At 37.3% G+C, this 20,436-nt stretch overlaps 2 protein-coding genes across 2 annotated transcripts; one reads left to right on the top strand and one right to left on the bottom strand.

The window, feature by feature from the left end:
- Positions 1-3,956: 3,956 nt before the first annotated feature.
- mrps30 (mitochondrial ribosomal protein S30) lies at positions 3,957-9,602 on the top strand. Its single transcript, XM_023288152.3, has 5 exons — positions 3,957-4,588; positions 5,247-5,392; positions 5,966-6,071; positions 7,096-7,272; positions 8,508-9,602. The coding sequence occupies exons 1-5, from the start codon at positions 3,982-3,984 to the stop codon at positions 8,765-8,767; spliced, it is 1,296 nt and encodes a 431-aa protein (XP_023143920.1). The 5' UTR covers positions 3,957-3,981; the 3' UTR covers positions 8,768-9,602.
- A 112-nt stretch (positions 9,603-9,714) lies between these two features.
- On the bottom strand, positions 9,715-17,694 carry emb (embigin). The gene is made up of 9 exons (XM_023288153.3): positions 17,553-17,694; positions 14,539-14,616; positions 14,125-14,308; positions 13,650-13,732; positions 13,428-13,564; positions 12,370-12,531; positions 10,826-10,943; positions 10,561-10,594; positions 9,715-10,470 (listed from the first exon to the last, which is right to left on the bottom strand). Exons 1-9 carry the CDS (start codon positions 17,623-17,625, stop codon positions 10,410-10,412), a joined length of 930 nt encoding a protein of 309 aa, XP_023143921.2. The 5' UTR covers positions 17,626-17,694; the 3' UTR covers positions 9,715-10,409.
- Positions 17,695-20,436: the final 2,742 nt, after the last annotated feature.

The raw sequence follows: 20,436 nt of genomic DNA, 5'->3' as shown, positions 1-20,436 counted from the left end.
ATTAGATAACTTTATTGAACCGGGTCTCGACCACGATTTGTACTCATTTAGAGGAGAAAACTGAAGAAAAGACAAGTTTTTACAGATGTATGTCGGTTTTGTTTTTTTGGTTTTTTTTTACATTTTTAATCAATTTTATACACAAATATGTCGATAACAGTGTCCGGAGTTGATGTAAAAATGCACATCAGGTGCGACATTCGTCTAAAATATGATTTTACTGCCCAACAAAGTGCAAATCCTCTCTTTATTTATTAAACATCAATCAAATGCTCGCTGTTTACATTGTATGCACCTATTTGTCAATATTTATGCACTTTAAATCCTATTATTTCCCCTATCAATTCGGGTGCTAGTCAAATTTACGATACTTCTGTGTGGCCGTAAAGGAGTCTGGTATTACGTAATCAGGGTTCGCTTCAAGAACCTCAACGTTCTGTTATGCTAATCAGGATGCTAATATTAGCTAACCTTAAGTACAAAAAGAAAAAAGGGCAAAAAGTAAAAATAAATGGTAATAATAACTTTATTTTTAAGGCACTAAACAAGGAGGAACACAATACTTTTATGGACAACGCAAATGCAGGATGTCTATAAGGCAAGCACACAACAATAAAGATGATGTTAAAACAAACATTAAGGTTAAGACCCTCAATACCCTTATATAAAATACAAATTTTGCAAAATGAAATATTATGGTTCAGAACAAACAATATTATTAACTACAACATGCAACTCTACATGACTAATTTAAATGTTAAGGTTAAGACCCTACAATATTATTAATTATGAAACTTTACCAGACAAAATAAAGCAGGAAATATTACAATTCAGATCCTGCAATTTCATTAATATGCAAATGTGCCTTTCTAAATAAAATTTGAAGGTTAAGATCTTAAAGTTAAGAAATTATTTATTATGTAAATTTAAATATTACAGTTTAACCCCAACAATATTATTAATTGTAATACAATTTACCAAAGTAATTTAAATGTTATGGTTAAGACTATACAACATTGTTTTTTTTAAATTATTATTTTACCAAGATTTAGGCCATATAATAATATTCACATGCAGATTTACATGACTAATTTCAATATGACAACATATTATGTCATGTTGCACTGACTGCTCTACATTGCCTTTTAAATTGCCCCCTGGGGACAAATGAAGTTTTCTGAATCTGAATCTGAATAATGTCAGCACCACAAAATGTAAAAAAAAAAAAAAAAAGGCTCAAATTTAACTGATGTGATAATTATTAACTTTAAAGCCTTACAGTATTGATAACTATGCTAACTTAACTGAATATTTTAAATATTAAGGTTAAAACCCTTATGCAAATTTACATTAGTAATTAAGGTTAAGACTGGACAATATTATAAATAATACACAGTGACCTGACTAACTTAAACGTTAAGGTTAGGAACCTACAATATTATATACTCTAACAATTACGTGACTAAATTAGATTATTGATTAAAGTTAAGACAACCTAATGAATACAAAACACTGAGGAGAAAGTGGTGAGGGTGAGGCTCAATAAAATAACTTTATACTGTGTTAAATTAGAATATTTAAACACAGTTAAACTATTAAACTAAAATAGTTTAGCACAGTTTATGATAGAGGGTGGAAGTTCAGATAAGTATATACAGTGGTGGAAAAAAGTTTTCAGTCACCCCATACATTTGCATGTATATTGCATTAAGAATCACTCTCAGGCGCACTCTTCAATTTCTTTTAGTACAATCACAGTCATAATACTAAACAAATCCTATCGAAAGCCGTTTAAAATTAAAAATTGATTGGTTCCATTAAAAAAAGAAGTTTTGAGTGTTGGATCATTTTGGTAGAATTTAGTTTTGTTAGTTTTTCTTGTAAACAATTAACCAAAAAATTCATTTGCATTTGTTTGTGTCTGTCTAATGCAGCCACACCTTTGAAACACAAAAAATATTTTTCCACAAATATTTCATGATAATATTTGAGATTGTGTAAAATTTTAAGGATGTCCAAAAAACTTTTTTCCATCACTGTAGTTACACATGTGAACAAAATTGTTGGTACCCCTCGGTTAATGAAAGAAAGAAAGAGACTACTTGTACTGACTGATTACAGGTTTGTAGACATCTGTGATGCTAATCAGAGGGCATACCTTGATTGAACATGTCCCTATACCGGGGTGGGCAAACTTTTTGGCTCGGGCCACATTGAATTTTGAAATTTGACAGATGGGCCAGGCCAGCATCAGATGGATGGAAATTGTGCAAACTAATATGAATTACATGTTAAAGACATCACTGACAAAGTAAACAATACTCACATTCAGTTTCAGTGGGAACAGTGTTGTTGGTCACCCTTTTTTTCCTCCCAAACTTAACCAGCGGACATGAGAGTGGTAAAGCAAGTCCTGGTGATTAGCATCAGTTTCTTCAAGAAACTTAATGAAGCCCTCTCGTTCGTATAAAGTTAACGAGTTTTACGACTGGCTTCACAACATGATCAAGATGCAAAACAGACTTACAGAGAGCTTCCTGATGGATTATGCAGTGGAGGAAAATCACATCCAGCTCAGGGTTTTCCTCCTTCACTTTATCCTGGATTCTTTTCAGCAGCCCGACGTTTTTTCCTGTCAAGTTTGGGATCCATCCGTGGTGACATTGGCGAGTTTACACCAAGGCAGCTTCAGCCTCTCGATGACCCCAGACATCCTGTCCTACAAGTCCTCTGCTCCTGTTTTCCCCTTCATGGAGTCCATGGTCAAAAATTCCTCCGTTGTCTCAAAATTGTCCCTCTAATGAAAATTAAAAGCTGAGCAGTGTCTTTTATGCCATTACTTTCGTCCAGTGCTAATGAATATAACTTGAAGGACTCCACTTTTTCGTTCAGTGAGCTGGCTAAGTCTTCACAGATTAGTTCAACACGGCGAGTAACTGTCCTGTGTGATAAACTAATTTTTTCCAAATTTGTTTTTGCTCTCTGGACACAGGAGACCTGCTGTCTCTACCATGCATTCTTTCAAAAGCTCCCCTTCGGAGAAAGGCTAGCTAGCCTTTGCTATTTTGAATGCTAGCAAATAACTTGCCTTCGTGCTTGACTCTTGAATCGTAGTTTGTGGAAAAAAGTATTTTGCTGAGTGTGTAAACTGGCTGCCATAGCCGTAGCTGTCCGTTCTTATGCTAACTGGTTGCTAGCATAGTTAGCATGCTTCGTGGAAAAGTGTCGGCTGATATTGTATTCTTTAAAACCCGCAACGGTGTCATTGCAAATAAGACATACAGCCTTTGAACGGACTTCAGCAAAAAAATATTTAGTAGTTCACTCCTTCTGAAACACTCGACACTCACTGTAAGCTTTTCTTTTCTTTGATCCACTCCTTGTTACAGCAGCTCAATGCTGTGGCGAAGTGGAAGAAGAGAGAATAAACCAACAAAGGTCACTTGTGTCTGGAGTGCGCCATCTAGTGGGGTCAACAGAAACGTCGGGTTTTGCAGGACAAGGCCAAATGAATGTGGTCTTTACTGTAATTTCGTCAATTCTAATATTGACCAAATTATTTCGCGGGCCGGATTGAAAAGCCCAAAGGGCCGTATGTGGCCCGGGGGCCGTAGTTTGCCCATGCCTGCCCTGTGGTCACATTATTTTCAGTCTTTTCTAGGGGTGCCATCACTTTTGTTCAGGTCTGTTTCATGAGTTTATTTTTTTTAAATAATTCTGTTGAACCACGGTTCAACAGTAATATCTGATTTTAATTGGTTAATTTTCATAGAATTTTTATTTATTATTACTTTTGTCAGATTCAAATTATTTCTGTGACCATTGTGGGTTTTTCTTTCATTTACCGAGAAGTACCAACAATTTTGTCCGTGTGTAAATGCGTTTATTGTATTTTTTTTTCCGGAGGGGGGCGCTGTTGTGAGAAGCTGCTGGCTCGTGCGTCAACGAAACGGAAGTAGAAGAAGACTTCACACAGCAATCATGGCGGCCCGCACACGGCTGTCCTTGCTGTTCCCAAAAAACCTGCCTCCGTTTAGACACAAAAAGCTCGTTCATACCGAGAGTGCGGCGAAGGAGCCGGAGTACCCCCCTATAGTCGCCTCTCTCACGGCTAAGAGCAAATCTGCCCGGCTGCGGCAGGTGGAGGAGCAGGTTAAGAAGATCTGCGCCTCCCCGGTGCAGGAGAAGCTGTCTCTCATCACTCGCATCCAGCGGAAGAAATTCGTGGTTTACCCTCAGACCTTCGCTCGGAACGCAGACAGGTGGTACCAGCACTTTACCAAGACCGCATACATCCCGGGCCTGCCCGAGAAATTCACCCCGGCCCCGGTGGAGCCCGTGGCCGAGGGGAGCTCACCGTCCCCCGCTGCTCGCACCGCAGTGCCCGGGATCGGTGATGATGCGTTCGCGGACCTTCGCTCTCTGGTGACCCGTGTGATCTTGCAGGAGCAGTGGCACATGAAGAAACGCAAACCTTTCGTGTACAGACACCAGGAGCAGACGTTCGGACCTCTACTGAGGAGCCTGGTGACTGAACTCACCCCCAATCTAGGAAAATACAATCCGCTGCTGCTCCTCTCCAGTCTGGGTATGAACGATGAGTGATGCAAGAAGCAGTCAAAAAGAGCAGATATCACCAGAATAGACTGGAGCTTAAATAAATGATGAATAATTGGCAATTATTTTGATAATTGATTTATTTTTTTAAGCACAAATGCCAAAAAAATGACAACCTGTTCTTAGTGATGTGGATCCCTTTGAGGAAATAAACATCCATAATGAAGTAATTAAATCATACTTGCTAATTAATTATTTGTTTTTGGAATTTATCAAGCAAATTGCCCAGCCGTCGATGGTGCAAGCTTCTTTTCTCCATTCAACATTATTGTTAATTGATTATGTTTAGGTTTTTGTCAGTTACACTGACAAAAATTCAGGATATTCAGATATAACGAGTTATTTTGTTATATTCTCAAAGATTAATTGATAATAACTTAGCTGTGGCCTTACATCATTCAACAAAAGTGACTGATATGTTCTTTTCAGCAAAAAAGCCAAATTAGTGACATTTTAGATATGTTTTATGCGAAAATCATGCAACAATACAAAGAAAAAGTCTAAAATTTAAAGGTTACATTCAGTAGCGCCTCTCAGTGTTTGTTAAACACCAGACATGTATGAAGATAATAAATGAACTAAGATCCTACAGAAGTGCTAATTTTGTTTTAAATGTTTGTTTCTTTCAGATATCAGTCCTCAGGTGAACTTTTACTGGAGGAGGGGACAGAGAATAATCCCAAAAGGACACAGGAGACGCCACTTAGAGCCAACTAGGTTCCAGATCGACGACCATCCGCACTGCCAGATTAGAATAACTCAGCAACTGCCTCAGGTAGAAATCATTTCTGGACCATAGAGATGATGAATTAACAACAGCAGCACCTAAAAACAGAAAATTTCCAGTGTGATCGAGTTTATCTTCACAGTGTTTTGGATATTTAACTCTTCCGTCTACAAAAATGTAAACAAATCCTTTAAATTGACAAATGCAAAAAGATATCGCAAAACTTGAACTTCACACACCAGAGACTAAAAACATCCACAACATATTTGTCATGTTTTACTTTCTTTTTAGGAGGTACTTTTAAATGACTTCATAGTTTAGCTCCCAGCTGTGTTACTGAATTGGTGTGCCTGGTATTTTAGTGCACAAAGATCTAAGATGTGGAGAATTAATAACATCCTCTCAAAATGTGCCTCTTTAAAATGTTTTTTATGCTTTCTATTAATGTTAACACTGTTTTATTACCAGCATGTGTTTTTTTGGTTTTTCTATAAAATTGTTGCAGCTGCAGTATACCAGCCACTTTGTAACTTTATTTTGAAAAGTGCTGTGCAAGTATATAATGTTAAACATACACATATTTGTGTTTTCATCACTTTCTGTCTTGTTAATTTCTCTTAGTTTACTCCACTGGAGGCCTCCTATGCAGCTGAAGTTCCAGAAATCACGTATGCTCCCAACCTGATGCCGCTGTTCAGAAGACAGTACGACAACAACATCTTCACAGGTAACACAAGAGACCCACTATGTCTCACTTAATCGCCATAATTACTTTAGCAGTGGTTAAAATGAATTTTCAGTCTAATCATTATGTGCTGGTTATGCAGTTACTTCTTGGTGCCATTAGGGGGCGCCAACATGCAACTAACCTGCATTTTCTCCAAAACATCAACTTTACATTGTTTTATATAGACTGCTAGTGGAAACAGCCAGTAGTTTATTGTTTTGTTCATTGTTTCCCACAGTTTTAACGTAGTGTAATGATGCAGGCCAATGTAGCTTTACACATTTTTTTTTTTTTGTGCCCTGTATGTTCTGAGTTTCCACAGAGAAGATAAGACAAACCTTTATCAATACCACAGGAAATTTGCAGTGTTACAGTAGCAAAGAGGATAGTGCAAAAATGTATCGAGCATCAGTAGAAAATAAAAATAAACAAACAATATGCATAAATACAGTTGTTATTGTAGAGATTGTGGACATTGGGATATTCCTCTGGATGTGGAAAACAACAATATGACTCATATCTGTATATTAAAAAACAATGGTATGGCAGAGATTCTTGTATATGAAGAGATAGGTAACATGTTCTTTAACATGCAGCTGCAGGATAAAATCTAAAGAGCACTGTCAGTATTGGTAAATTTACTGACTGATGCATTAGTTAATCAGTTAAATGTGAAAAATTGCACCATGTTTTCCCCAAATCAAGCTAGTGATATAAAGATACAAAAATGTTTAGTTTAATATAAGGCTGGAAGAAACAGCAAATTGTGACACGGGAAAAGGTGAAACCGTCCTTTTTTCTTTCTTTTTTTTGGCTAGAAATTTGCTTAACCAACTGTCAAAGCTGTTTTGATAAACTACCTGATGAATCGTTGTAGCTGGAGGAAGTCTGATTTGCAAACACACATAGAAATTGTCATGCTGTAGCTTTGGATTTAATTGAATAAGAGTGTTTTTTTCATGAATCCCTCCTGTTTCAGCGGTTTCCGTTCATATTAAACCTTTTCCCTCTGTTTCATTAACAGGCGCGAAGCTGCCAGACCCGGCATGCTACGGTCACACTCAGTTCCACCTGGTGCCCGACAGATACCACCGAGACCGGATGGCTCGGATGCAGCAGTCTGACCAGGTGGAGGTTTTCCTCAGAGCCAACGCACTCGCCAGCCTGTTCGCTTGGACGGGAGCTCAGGCCATGTACCAGGGTGAGTGTTCAACACAGGAATTTATGAAACAGTAGGACTGCAACTACAGATTATTTTCACTGTTCATTTCCTCAATGAATTAATTAGTTAGTTGATCTCTAAAATGAAAGAAAATAGTAAAATACGTCACCTAAGGATTCTTCTTCAGCCCAAGATGACGTCCTCAGATGTCTTGTTTTGTCAAAACCCAAAGATATTGAGTTTGCTGTCATAGAGGAGTAAAGAAACCAGAAAATGTTCACAACTAAGAAGCTGGAAAGGAAAATAATTCTGACTCTTATACTTAAAAATCACTCAAACAGTAATCAATTGTCAAAATGATAGCTGAAAACTCCTTGATTAATGATTAGACCCATGATACAGTATTTCATTCCTAATTTAAGTGATTTTTGATTTACTTTCTCTTTTCCTTATGCTGAAGGTGGAATCTCAGCTCTGACGGGCTGTCAAACCCGTTTTTTGTTTTGTTTTCACTGTCTGACACTTTAAAAATGACATTTTCTGTTTTTGAATCTGTCAAAATTTTACATTAGAGTAACTCCAAAAGAGTACAGGGGCATATTTGCTTTTTCAGGTTTTCTGTTTTACTTCAAATTTCTCATCAGGAAAAAGTAGAATCATGAGGAAAAAATTAATAGACACCAAATGTGCTTCAAAAAAGGAAAAATCAGCAACAACTCATTATCTGAAGTCAGTTTCTAAGCATTTTTGAGGAAGATTTAGTTATCAAACTGCGTTTTAGCAGTGCAGTGATAGAAACATCATGATATATTGTCTTCTATATTATGTTGGTATGTACACAACCATTCAAAAGTTTGGGGTCACCCAGACAATTTCATGTTTTCCATGAAAACTCACACTTTTATCCATGTGCTAACATAACTGCACAAGGGTTTTGTAATCATCAATTAGCCTTTCAACACCATTAGCTAACACAATGTAGCATTAGAACACAGGAGTGATGGTTGCTGGAAATGTTCCTCTGTACCTCTATGTAGATATTCCATTAAAAATCAGCTGTTTCCAGCTACAATAGTCATTTACCACATTAACTAAATAAGGACTAAATAAGGACCTTAATAAGGACTATACTAAATAAGGACCTTTCTAAGTGACCCCAAACTGTTGATTGGTAGTGGATATTAGTATTATATTATGCTGTCTACATTTGGCTAGATTAATGTTAATATTTGTTAGTCTTACCTGGTTTTCATGCCTTCTTCTCACCTCTGCAGGTTTCTGGAACCACGAGGACGTCACCAGGCCCTTCGTGTCTCAGGCCGTGATCACCGACGGTCACTTCTTCTCCTTCTTCTGCTACCAGCTCAACACAGTGGCTCTCTCTGTGGAGACCGATGCCAACAACCCCAGAAAAAACCTCCTGTGGGGCACAGAGAGCCTCCGACTCTATGACAGCGTGCAGGACGGAGAGGTGGTGGGTCTGAACGACGGCGTCATCGAGCTGCTGGTTCGGTTCCTCATGAACCAGCCGTAGAGTTGTTCAGAGGATAAATGTCTTTGTTATCCAAAGGTTTGAAAGATGCAAGAATTCAAGAGTAAGAGCCGGACGTGAGGGAGTTTGGTCAGATTGTACAAAATGTAATGTTCATAAAAAGCAGAATAATGTGGGTAAAGCTGTGTCAAATAATAATACTGCACACACACATGCCTGATTATTACAGAGCTCCTGAAAGGTCACACTGGGAATTTCCCAGACCTCACAACAAGTGAATAAGTGAGCAGTTTGTGTATTGATCCAGACCAGTTATAATACACTATGTATTAGGGGAAATGCTCTACTAATACTTTAATACAAACACATGAGATGTGATGCGTTTGGTGCTCAGTGCTTATTCAAAAAGGCCGATCTCTGGCGGTATCCAGCTGCAGGTTTTGAGCACAGCTGTGGCTAATTTTATGGTTTTTTTTGTCTAGACGTCAGCTTTTCTTGTTGTTAAATATATGTTTCTGGGAATATCTACTACTATGAGGCTGTGATTCTTCTACGGCACCACAGGACATCAACAGTAAAGTAGCTTTAATGCAGCAATCAGCCAGTAAAAGTCTATTTTTTTTCTTTTAAATGCAAAAGTGCAGGTTTGTGCCTGAGCACCCACAGCTGAGGATGTACTGACTCTCACTGTGGTCACAGCTATGCTACAACATACTGTACTGCTATATAGATCAGTCTTTCTCTGTGAGACGGATGTTGTGAGGTAAGTTATCGAGAGAAAAAAATCACCACTGTGACCTTTCAGGGCTCTGCAGATCATTGTTATTATTTTGCTGGTTGTATTTATGAAAAATAAAATCATTCTTTAAAGATTTAAGCGTATTTTTCCGAGCTTCCTGCTACAATATGAGTATTTATAAGTTATCTTAAAAGCCACTCATTTAGCGCTGCACTGCTGTAAAGTCAATGGACAGTTACTGAAGCAAACATAATGAATTAATATGTGTAATTTTAATCTGCTTGTTTGCATACACAGTGTAGATTGAAGCCACATTTAGAGGAACATATGACCCTCCGACTTCATTAACACAAAAGCTATGCACAAACATCTGCATATATGAGGATATATGTTGAACACATGCCATTCAGGTCGTACACAGACACACATTGTTGTAAGGACAAACTCGAAAAAGTGACAAAAAGTCAGTTCAAGCACAGTGAATGGCTTGTTAATTGCTTTTTGAGAGTGTAAGGCACTGCTCAGGAGCCACAATGCAGAAAACAACAGCGGGAAAGACGACTTGAGGTTTGAGATGTTGCCAAAAAGAAGACAAGCACACGTCGGTTTCGACAGAAGTGACACAGACAAAGTGATGTTTGAAGTCGAACATGTGATCTCGGTTTCTCCACAGGAAGTGAGGAAGTGCAGGATGTGAAACTGACAGTGAAAAATAAAAACCCAGTTTTCCGGTGAAAGGAAGACTAACAGAAAGACTACATGAAACATAAAGAAATATTGCTTAAGTGGTGGTTTCTGCATTTTGCCTGGTGAAAATATTTGGATTACAATAGACGATATATTCCCAAAATAAGTGAATAAATATTGCTTTAAAACTATCATTCACATTTGAAAATAAGCATTTTAAAGAAGCTTTAACCTGCTGGATTTCAGCCTTTGCGGTCTTTAAACTTTGCGTTGTCTCATTGAAGAACTTCCCTCTGTTGCATTATCATCTCCCTGTGGCCTGAAGAAGACGGAAAAAGTCATTAATTCATCGTACAAAACTGCAAATATACAAATCAAACCTGAGAAATATCTTTTCCGTTGTACTCACAACATGTTCTTTTGGTCGGCAGTGGTCCCATCTCCTGAGGATAAAGCAGATAATTACATGTTTATAGCAATCAGAGGCTCAACAGTCAGACAAAATTTCATGTTAGTGAAACGTATATAAAATGATGCATAAGATATTTAGAATATTTTCATGTAATGGTACATTACTTGAGTTTGAATGCCAAAAAACACAATGTGTGAGCATTTCTCTCTGTGTGAACATTATACAGATTTACTGAATCTTTAGATTAATGCACTCTAACTACCTGCCGTAGCCTTTTTCTTGGACTGACTCCTCTCGTAGAGCAGAATGGCAGCGACCAGGACAACAACTTCCACCACGATGGTTATGAACGGCTTCAGGGGCTCCATGAAGGTGATGACCTTCAGCGGAGGTAGAGGAAATATTCAGATTTTTCGCTTGCATAGAAGCATCAACATAGTAAAAAATTCTTAATTGCATGTAAGTTCTGTATTCTTAACCTTAAAAAGAAGCATATAAAGGTGCAGAATGTCTCGTCAGTGACTTCAGCAAAGTGTAATCAGTGTGGAAGCAGCCTTTGGAGGTGAGCAGAGCTTTAACTACTATATACAGTACTGAGCAGTTACATCATTTCCACTGAGCCAAGAAAAAAGTATTCATCCCTCTTGGAAGTTTTCTTTTTTTATTGCTTTCTAACATTGGACCATGGTCAATGTAATTAGGCTCTCTGGACAAGAAGTAGCAAAAACGACTCATGTCAAAGTGAAAACAGCAATATCTTCTTCAAAGTAATATCAATTGTTTAAAAATATAAAATGTAAAATAAATTTTGTATAAGTGTTCATCCCTGTTGAGTCAGCATTTAGAAGATGCACCTTTGGTGACAAGTATAGAGTGTGTGTGGATGTGTTTAAATCAGCCTTGGACATCTGGACTGCAATTTTACCCATTTGTTCTTCGTAAAACTGCTCAAGTTCTGTCAGGTTATGACCTTTAGAGGAGTCATGGGTGTCTTGGTGGCCTCCCTTACTCGTCTCTTTCTTGCACTCAGTTTTTGGCAGATTTAAATGTGTCATTTCTTCCATTTCTTGATGATGCATTTAACTGCAATGGATATTCATTGACTTGGAAATTGTCATGTACCCATCCCCTTAATTATGCTTTTCAGTAGCCTTTTCAGAGAATTTGTTGGAGTGTTGTTTTTTTTTTTTTGTCTTCATGGTGTGATTATAACTGAGAGTACTGATTCACCAGTGACTGGACCTTCCATTTACAGGTGTCTTTATACTACAATCACTTCACTTACATTCACTGCTCTCAGGTAATCTCCATTTTACTAACTGTGTGACTTCTAGGACCTCCTGTGTTGAATTAGATGACTTAGTTTAAAGGGAGTCAAAATTTATGCAATGATTTATTTAACATTTAAGATTTTTTTTAATGAATTTACATGATTTTGTAGAAATCTGCTTTCACTTTGACAAAAAAGGGTCTTTTTTTGTAAATTCTTGTCACGAAATCGCAATTAAATTGACCATGATTCAATAATGAAAAACAATGTAGGGGACAATAATTATCTCTTTTGGTCAATCTGCTAAGAACTCAAATATCTAAAACATGACAAAACACAGTTTATATGTGAGGTGTAAAGCTAAAAAAGTTCAGAAATGCTATTAAGTCTTTGACAATCTGCTGTTCAAGCAGTTGTCTCAAGATCCTGGTGATTCAAACGTACATTTTCTTTTGAATGTTGCAAGAAGAAGCATTTTAACCTCACACAGTGTTTGTGTAAGTGCACTTAGGCTTCATAACTCATCCTCAGCTGACCTTCAGCTCCACGTGGCTCATCGTGGTGCCAATGGCATACACGGCACCGCAGTAATACAAGCCGGAGTCGGCCTCCGTCAGGTTGTGCACCACCAACCTGGTCTTTCGCTCTTTGTTAATGATTTCATAGTGGTGAGGCTCTGCAGCGACAAAGATCTGTTCCTACAGGACAACATGGGACAGGAGTTTAAATGACAAGCTGCGTCTGTTTGTGTCAGCCATTTTACACAGTCAAAAATAAAAATAAAACACAGTATGTGACAGTTTTGATTAGATTAACTGAAATATGACACAATAATATACCACTGAAACTCATAAATGCGTGAAGACACAAACACTGTCATGACGCCAGCAATGAATAAAAAAGCCCTGCACCACTGGTTAAGTTCAGTTTTGAAGTACTTGTGCTTAATTTTCAATTTCTGTTACTATATACCTATATTTCACTACATTTCACATGTAAATATTGCATTTATCCTACTACATTTATCTGTAGTTACCAGTTCTGACAAATGCAGAATACATAATAAGCTTTCAAAATATGTTGTATTACTGGTGGCAAAAACATCCAATACTGCATAATTAATTTTGCACTACTTCCACTACTTATAACAGTGAAATTCTATTTATACATGAATGCATCCTCAGCAATAATCCTATAATATATCACTCTCGTGAGTTATATTTGGAATATCAGTTCCACCAGTGTTTTATATTGTGTCCCTGTTAATTCAGCTTAAATGAACTGAACACTTCTTCCACCTCTGTGTTGCGTACCTGCACAGGTGTTTACATGAACTATACTGCGATAAAGTGAGATCAAACATGTACAAGTGTTGATAAATTGCTCAACTCCAAACAGTAAAGAGGTCAAATGAGCCAGATAAGAGAACATACCATGAGTGTGACTTTACCAAAGTGAGCAGATTCGTTTACCAACTGATATACTATTTATAGGTATACTGGAATAACCTTGGTGATAAAGCAAATTCAAAAGTGACCCATGACACAAATCTGATTTGAAGCCACATAAAGACAAGTTCTGAGCAGCTCTTCACCTTTTCCGTCCCGTTGTATCTGTACCAGTTCCAGGTGTTGGGCATTGGCTTGGCGTCGTCCATTTTACATGTGATCACCGCAGAATCTCCCACGTAGCTGATGATCGGTTTGTCACGTTCCTCACCAATCTGTGGCGCTGAAGGAAAAGAGCGAGATACGATGCTGACAATGTCACGCAGATAGTTTCAAATTTAACTCATACGAAAGGATGGAATCCTTACCTTCCAAAATGAATGAAATTTTTGCTTCATTTCCAAACACACAAGAGTAATTCCCCAGGTTTTCTTCACTCACAATGCTGAACCTGCAAAGCAAAAATAGATCAACGGTTTTAGTCAGATAAACGTCATTAGATTGGACTATTTTATTCATCAAAAATGCACCTGTCACTGAAGTAAAACAGATAAAAATGTGATTCATCTTCATGTAAATAAATAGAATTGCAATTGCTGATGTGTGCTGACTAATAAAAGGCAATTTTGAGACATCTAACAGTGAGGATAAAAGCTCTCAAGCTGCAAAACAGAGACTAAACATTAAAAACATGCATGCAATTTCTAAAATTACATAATAATATGTACACAGTTAAATATTGTTGCAAATCACGTGTACGATTTGAATTATGAGACAATACTAGGGCTGATAGAAATGCATTTTCTGAGAATAACTGATCAAATGTACACATAAAGTACTCACACTTGTTGGATATTATACTGTCCATTGTGGAACTGCACTGAGAGCCGACTGTTCTGGATTTCCTCGCCGTCTTTTCTCCAGTAGCCGGTTATGTTTGGTAGTTTGTTCTGATTGCCAGTCCAGGTGCACTCCAGCGTCAGATTGACAGGATTCACCAGTTCCATTTTCTCAGTATGACTTTCACCTGTGTGGAGCGTCGTCGAGAGGTTTCAAACACAAGACTATGAAGCAAAATCATGGTCATCATTATTTGAAGAACATCTATTTCTGCCATAACACCACGTTTTTTCCCCAAAAGCAGTCAAAAGTGAACCTCTTAGCAATATTTACAGAAGCAGCTGGGTTTCTAAAAAAAGAACAGAATATGCTGACAAATGTAAAATACTGTGACGACTGATGGTTGAAAGCTGCTACCTTTAAGGACGATGCTTCTTACATCTGTCTTCAGAGGAGTGATGGGAGCCAGGGGTGGTTGTGTTGGACTCGATGTCTCTGACGTGAGGAGGAATAAATGTAGAAACAAAGAAAGTTGACATGCACGTCATTACATCTTCTGGAAAAAGTTGTGTAGGTGATTGCTCAGGATGTCATTGGTTGTTGCTAAGATACTGCTATGTGGTTACTAGGCTAATTAAAAGTTGGTTACCAGGATTCTGATTAAACCCCAAAAACGACTCATCGCAGTGTATCAAGTTTTTCCAGGAAAATGATCCCTTTCTGCTGTAAATTGACTAAAATGAAACTCTACACAGTTGCTTCCTTTCATTAGCTATGACCACACCATCAAGCTTGATTGTTTTTTGGATGCAAATGAATGTTATATTTGGTGAATTGAGCTGATGAGGTTCGAGGAAAAGCTTAGTTGGGGATCAGCAGTGGCTCCCAGACCCCCTAAGAAAAGGAAAGGACTGGAAGAAAAGGCAGAAGTAAAGGTAGGGTGGGTGGGGAGTATGGAGTAGTATGTATAAATGTAAGACAGGAAGGGGAGTGATTGAGGTGTGGTCCTGCTCCTGAACTTCAGCTAAAGATTTTATCTCCATTTAAAATGTGCAGCTCTATGAAGTCCCTGCCTCTTTCTTGGCCCAAACCTCCCCCCCGACTGCAGCTCCAGCACACCCACGGACCTACAACTCTGCAAAAACACAGTTAAAACTACTCTGTGCTAGACAATAACAAGCTGTAATATTGGAGTAACTCAGCCATACATACATACACTACTGTTCAAAAGTTTGGGGTCGCTTACAAATGGCCTTATTTTTGGAAGAAAATCAGTTTTTTTCATTGAAGATAACATTAGATTAATCAGAAATCCAGTCTAGACATCTTTAATGTGGTAAATGACTATTCTAGCTGGAAACAGCTGATTTTTAATGGAATATCTCCATAGAGGTACAGAGGAACATTTCCAGCAACCATCACTCCTGTGTTCTAATGCTACATTGTGTTAGCTAATGGTGTTGAAAGGCTCATTGATGATTAGAAAACCCTTGTGTAGTTATGTTAGCACATGGATAAAAGTGGGAGTTTTCATGGAAAACATGAAATTGTCTGGGTGACCCCAAATTTTTGAACGGTAGCGTATATTAAAGGAAAAATAATGATACACAAAGTCCCCTGCTGCAAGTTGATATGATTGGTTCCTGAACTTTGTTACATCTGAAAACCCAAGAGTCTGACTCTGACTGGATTTGAGACTCTCCTTGGTAAGCTGTTGTTTCAAGGTGGAAATGCTCAGCCATGGTGTTGAATACTTATTTTGCTCACGATGTGTCTTCCAGCATATATAAACATCATCATATGAACACATCACCAGGTAAAGTACTAGATTGTCATTGGAGGGAGTTTAAAGTTTCATTCACAAATGATTGAAAGCCAGATCATTGGAAAACACAATTATGCTTGATATGCAATTAGATGAGAAACTATTTTTTTAAATTTTCACAGCAGAGGACCATCTCAATGTTATTCTTTTACAGTGTAACTGATTAGTTAAAATGTGTTTTAACAAAAGCCTGTACATACAATATGCCCAGTATTGATGAAGTTTCATGATTAGAAATGTATTATTTGAGGTTTTAGCTAATAATATGTTCTTTTAACAGCAGTAAAATCAATAGTTTATTTCTGTAATTTAATTGTAAAGATGAATGGTTTAAATATTGACCTCTAAATTAGTCAACTCTCTCTCTTGTGGTACAGAAAAACAAACTGTTGATTTATGTTGAAGTAAGTAAGATGTAACTGATACCAGCAGATCCTCATGCACTAGTTTCTGTTGTAGTAGATTTCAATACTCTTGCCAGTAATAAGCAGCCAAAGCTAGTTGTATGTCCTGAAGCAAACTTTAAGGTGCCAAGATGTAGCACAGCATTGGATACCTGCAGCTCTCCACCAGATGCCCTCACTCTACAAATTCATGACTATTATTTCTTGTAATTATAAAAATTGTGGTCCATCATATAATATTCTACATGGCAAAACTCCAATTTTCCTGGTCTTTTGGAAGTAGAGCATGAGTCACATATAGTAAAGGTTCAACTGAATCTGTAGGAACTGTTTCAAATTATGCTTCAAAAAAAATGATATTACAGTTTAAATTATCTTAGGGTTGGAATATGATCCTGTGGTTAGGATCACTATTGGCCACCCCTGGTCCCCCTTTGGCTCCGCCCCTGCGATTAACCTTCAGTTGAAGCTTCTCCCGGGTGTTGGGAGGTTGTTGCTATGTGATTGTGGCATTTAGATGATAGCTAGTCAGCTGTTCCTGTTGTTCAAATATTTCTGGGCTATTTCTGGTAAATATGATGCTGTATGAGGAGGCGGTAGCTTAGGGTGTCGCTGGTTGCTGCTCTGGTGATTCTTTGTGCATTTAAAATCTTTATACAGCACTTTTTATACAAAGAGATGCAGTTAAAGTAAGTCAAAACACACAAACCAAAACATACAAAAAAGCCTGTTAATAAATACAGAAATATCTCATGGACATGATCAAATATAGTAAAAATCTGTGGTGATAAATTACCAGCACATGGTTTTACTTATAGAAGCACATTATAATGTAATGTTTGTAATATCCCTAACAGCTATATAAAAAACACTTATAAGATAACCTTTTTTTCTTTCTCTTCTGGACATTAATGTTGTAATTGTTCAATTTTATAGATAAAAATCAATAAAGAAATAGAGAATAAAGAGTTTTAGTGTCTCATGAAAGAGTCTGGGAGGATTTTCCACTCACTAGGGGTGAAAAATACTTTGGGAGACATTTCAAAGGAGAAAAATAATGACAATAAGCACTGATCACAAAACCCAAGACATATTATTATGTCCCCCACAAGGTTACAGGAACATTTAGTGGGAATAAAAGAGGAACAGAGCTTTAACACGAGCACATATCACAGTCAGAGTTGAACCCAAATTTCATTTACTTGTATTGATGTGTCTGCAGGAGATGAGAAGCAGGAGGATCTGAGAGGAGAGCTGCTTCCAGGAGGCTGACATGGTTCTTATCCTTCTGTCCTGACTGAGAGCAGGTTTCTCTCTGCTGCATCGTCTCACCGCCTCACCCCTGCTCCCTCACACCCCTCCTCCCCCACTCAGCAGCACGAGTGACGCAGCCATGACGTCACTCTGCAGCCTGCTGCCGGAGCCTCCATCCATTATTCAGTCACACTGGGTTCATACCTTTTAATACTGCAGCGGGTCCTGCAGGTCTGTGCAGGACATGCTGAAATATGAGCTCCTGTTTTTAGAGGCACAACGTTGTTCTGTGTTTGTGTGTGTTTTTAATAAAAGTGTAACGTCCGTCCTGGCTGGAGTGAAGCTGCCACTGTGCAGCTTTCTGCAAGGTGACCCGTCATGTTATATGAGAGGAGCTGGCAGCAGAAGGTCACATGATGTTCCTGCCTTGATGAAAACAACAAGGAGTGGAGACTAGTCTGCATTTAGATTATATTCTAACACCACAAGTTCAATTTTAAATGGATTTACTATGGCAAAAATACAGTGCACATTTCAAAAGAGCCACTTTTTAATTATCATTTTAGCAGATCAAGCAAGAGTAAAGCTCAGTTAAACACACACTATAAAAAAATCTGCAATTTTATTGAATTTGTAATTTTACTTTTACAATTGTCTTTTTCAGTTTTTTTTTAAATATACAAAGTATCGATAAAATTACAAAAATTCACTGTGGTTTTACTTGTTTGCAAAGTAGCAATACAAACCTGCAGCTGTAAATCACAATAAAATGTACATTTACACAAAATTGAATAGTTTTTCTACAAGTTATTGCAATTTCACGAGTACTTTCTTTTGATTCAAGACTGTACCTGTTACATTCAAATCTAAGACTAAATACATTTCCAAAATTAGACACAGCTAGTGACTATTAACAGAAAAATAAGATTTAGTTCTTTGACTTCACATAGGTTTGTTTGTTCTATAAGATATCTAGTATAATTATAAAAGTTTTCACAACAAAAATGTTGAAAGAAGGTGTTGCTATTTATGAAATCTATAAGCATTGATAGGTTGTCAAAATACAGCTTTTATCATATCATTATATTTAGCAATTGTCTATTAATCCTTATATGCTGTAATTATTTATGATCGGTTATTTCATTGTTTTTAGAGATGTAAATATCCTTCAATAAACAACAAAATGCTACAAAATACACTTGCTCTTATGTACAAATTGAGGCAAAAAAACCCTTATTTTTTGGACAATTGCTGTATTTTTATAAGATGGTTATTTTCCATTATTTTATGGCCTTTTTTGGGTGGCCCAGCGGGTGGAATATTTTTTTTTTTCATAGTTTGTATTTTACAGTGTACTTTTGCTTGGGTAGAATATTACAGTTCCATTGTTGCCTCTACAAACAGCCCCCATGAGAAATATTTACTACAACACGAGGTAAACACCATCATGTAGGTTAAAACGCGTGAAATGCTACAATATGCACATATACAGTAGTTCTCACAACACGTCACACACTTGTTGAGTTAAGGCTCATATTCTAATCATTTTCAGACCATAAGAGTGCTCATGCTGTTTTTGCATAATCCTCCATTTGTTCCACATTTGTAATTTTTGCCACTAAATTCTGTTTTGTCTGTGCAGTTGTTTACCAATTTCCTCTTTCTCCTTCAGTGTTTCTTAAGAAAAAGTTCCTCTAACAAAGGATGAAAGCCTGTTTAAAGTGAAATTGGCTTGAACTGTTTAACTGAGGTTCGGCTGTTTCTGTCACAGTGTGGGAAATCCTGGAAAAAGACTCAGAGCGCCTTATGCAAGGAGATTAATTCTTCATGTGCCACAGTCACATGCAGTGCAAATGAACGTACTGAACTATGCGACTGTCAAAGCTGCACATGATGTCTGCACTTAGGGTCACAAGATTCTTAAAGTACAGCTGAAGACCACATATGGGTTGACTGTGGGGGGCTTTTTTTAATGTTTTTACTTAATTTATTATGTGGGGGAAAACAAACGAGGAATGACTTGCAGCAAAGTGTCAGATCAGCAGGACATTTTTATCGCCTATTGGGTCACTCCTGGAGATAATTTGTGACATATTCTGTTTAAAGTACACAAAACAAGTGGAACCTGACAGATAAAACTGCAAGCATGTTTAGGCTGCCTTTGACAGACTCATGGTTGTGTCCTTTTCAAGTTGTCACCAGCAATCAGTGTTAATCAGCTCATTGCCAACAGGTGTGCTAGGTGGCTACCTGTAATCAGTGGCATCCTAAGATTTGCCTCAAAGAAAACCTGATAAACAAAATTAAAATTTGAAGTTCAGCGTGCAAGAACGAAATACATTCACAGAACTATATACTGATTATACAAGCAAACAATTAGGTTGATCATACAGGTCAGTCTGAGGACCTGGCATGGCTAATAAATGGCTGTTTTTTTATCCCTGTGTTCATTTTTTGTCATTTCTACTATACGAAAGGAACTATCTGATTTGTATGTGAACCTTTTGTGTGCCTTAGTCTGTCATCTTTCTGTTTTTATTTATTTATTTATTTTTTGTCTCATCTGTGGCTGAATGTGACTGTTTTTCCATAAACTGCATTTGAAAAAAAATAACTGAAAATCATTAAGGACTTCTGTCAGTGCAATATTCAATACATATACAGTATTCAACCCTCATGTGCAATACTCTTACATGCAATATTGTAATTTAAAAATCTTCTAATTTGTTACCCTGGTTTTACACTAACTTTTACATAGTACTTCTTACACTTGTAACACTGTTTTTATTTAGAATTCACAGATTTACATTTGTTTATTTATTCTTCTACTGC

Source organism: Amphiprion ocellaris, chromosome 6 (genome assembly GCF_022539595.1).
Source record: "Amphiprion ocellaris isolate individual 3 ecotype Okinawa chromosome 6, ASM2253959v1, whole genome shotgun sequence".
Classification (NCBI taxonomy): Eukaryota; Metazoa; Chordata; class Actinopteri; family Pomacentridae; genus Amphiprion; species Amphiprion ocellaris.
This window is presented reverse-complemented; position numbering and strand designations above follow the sequence as displayed.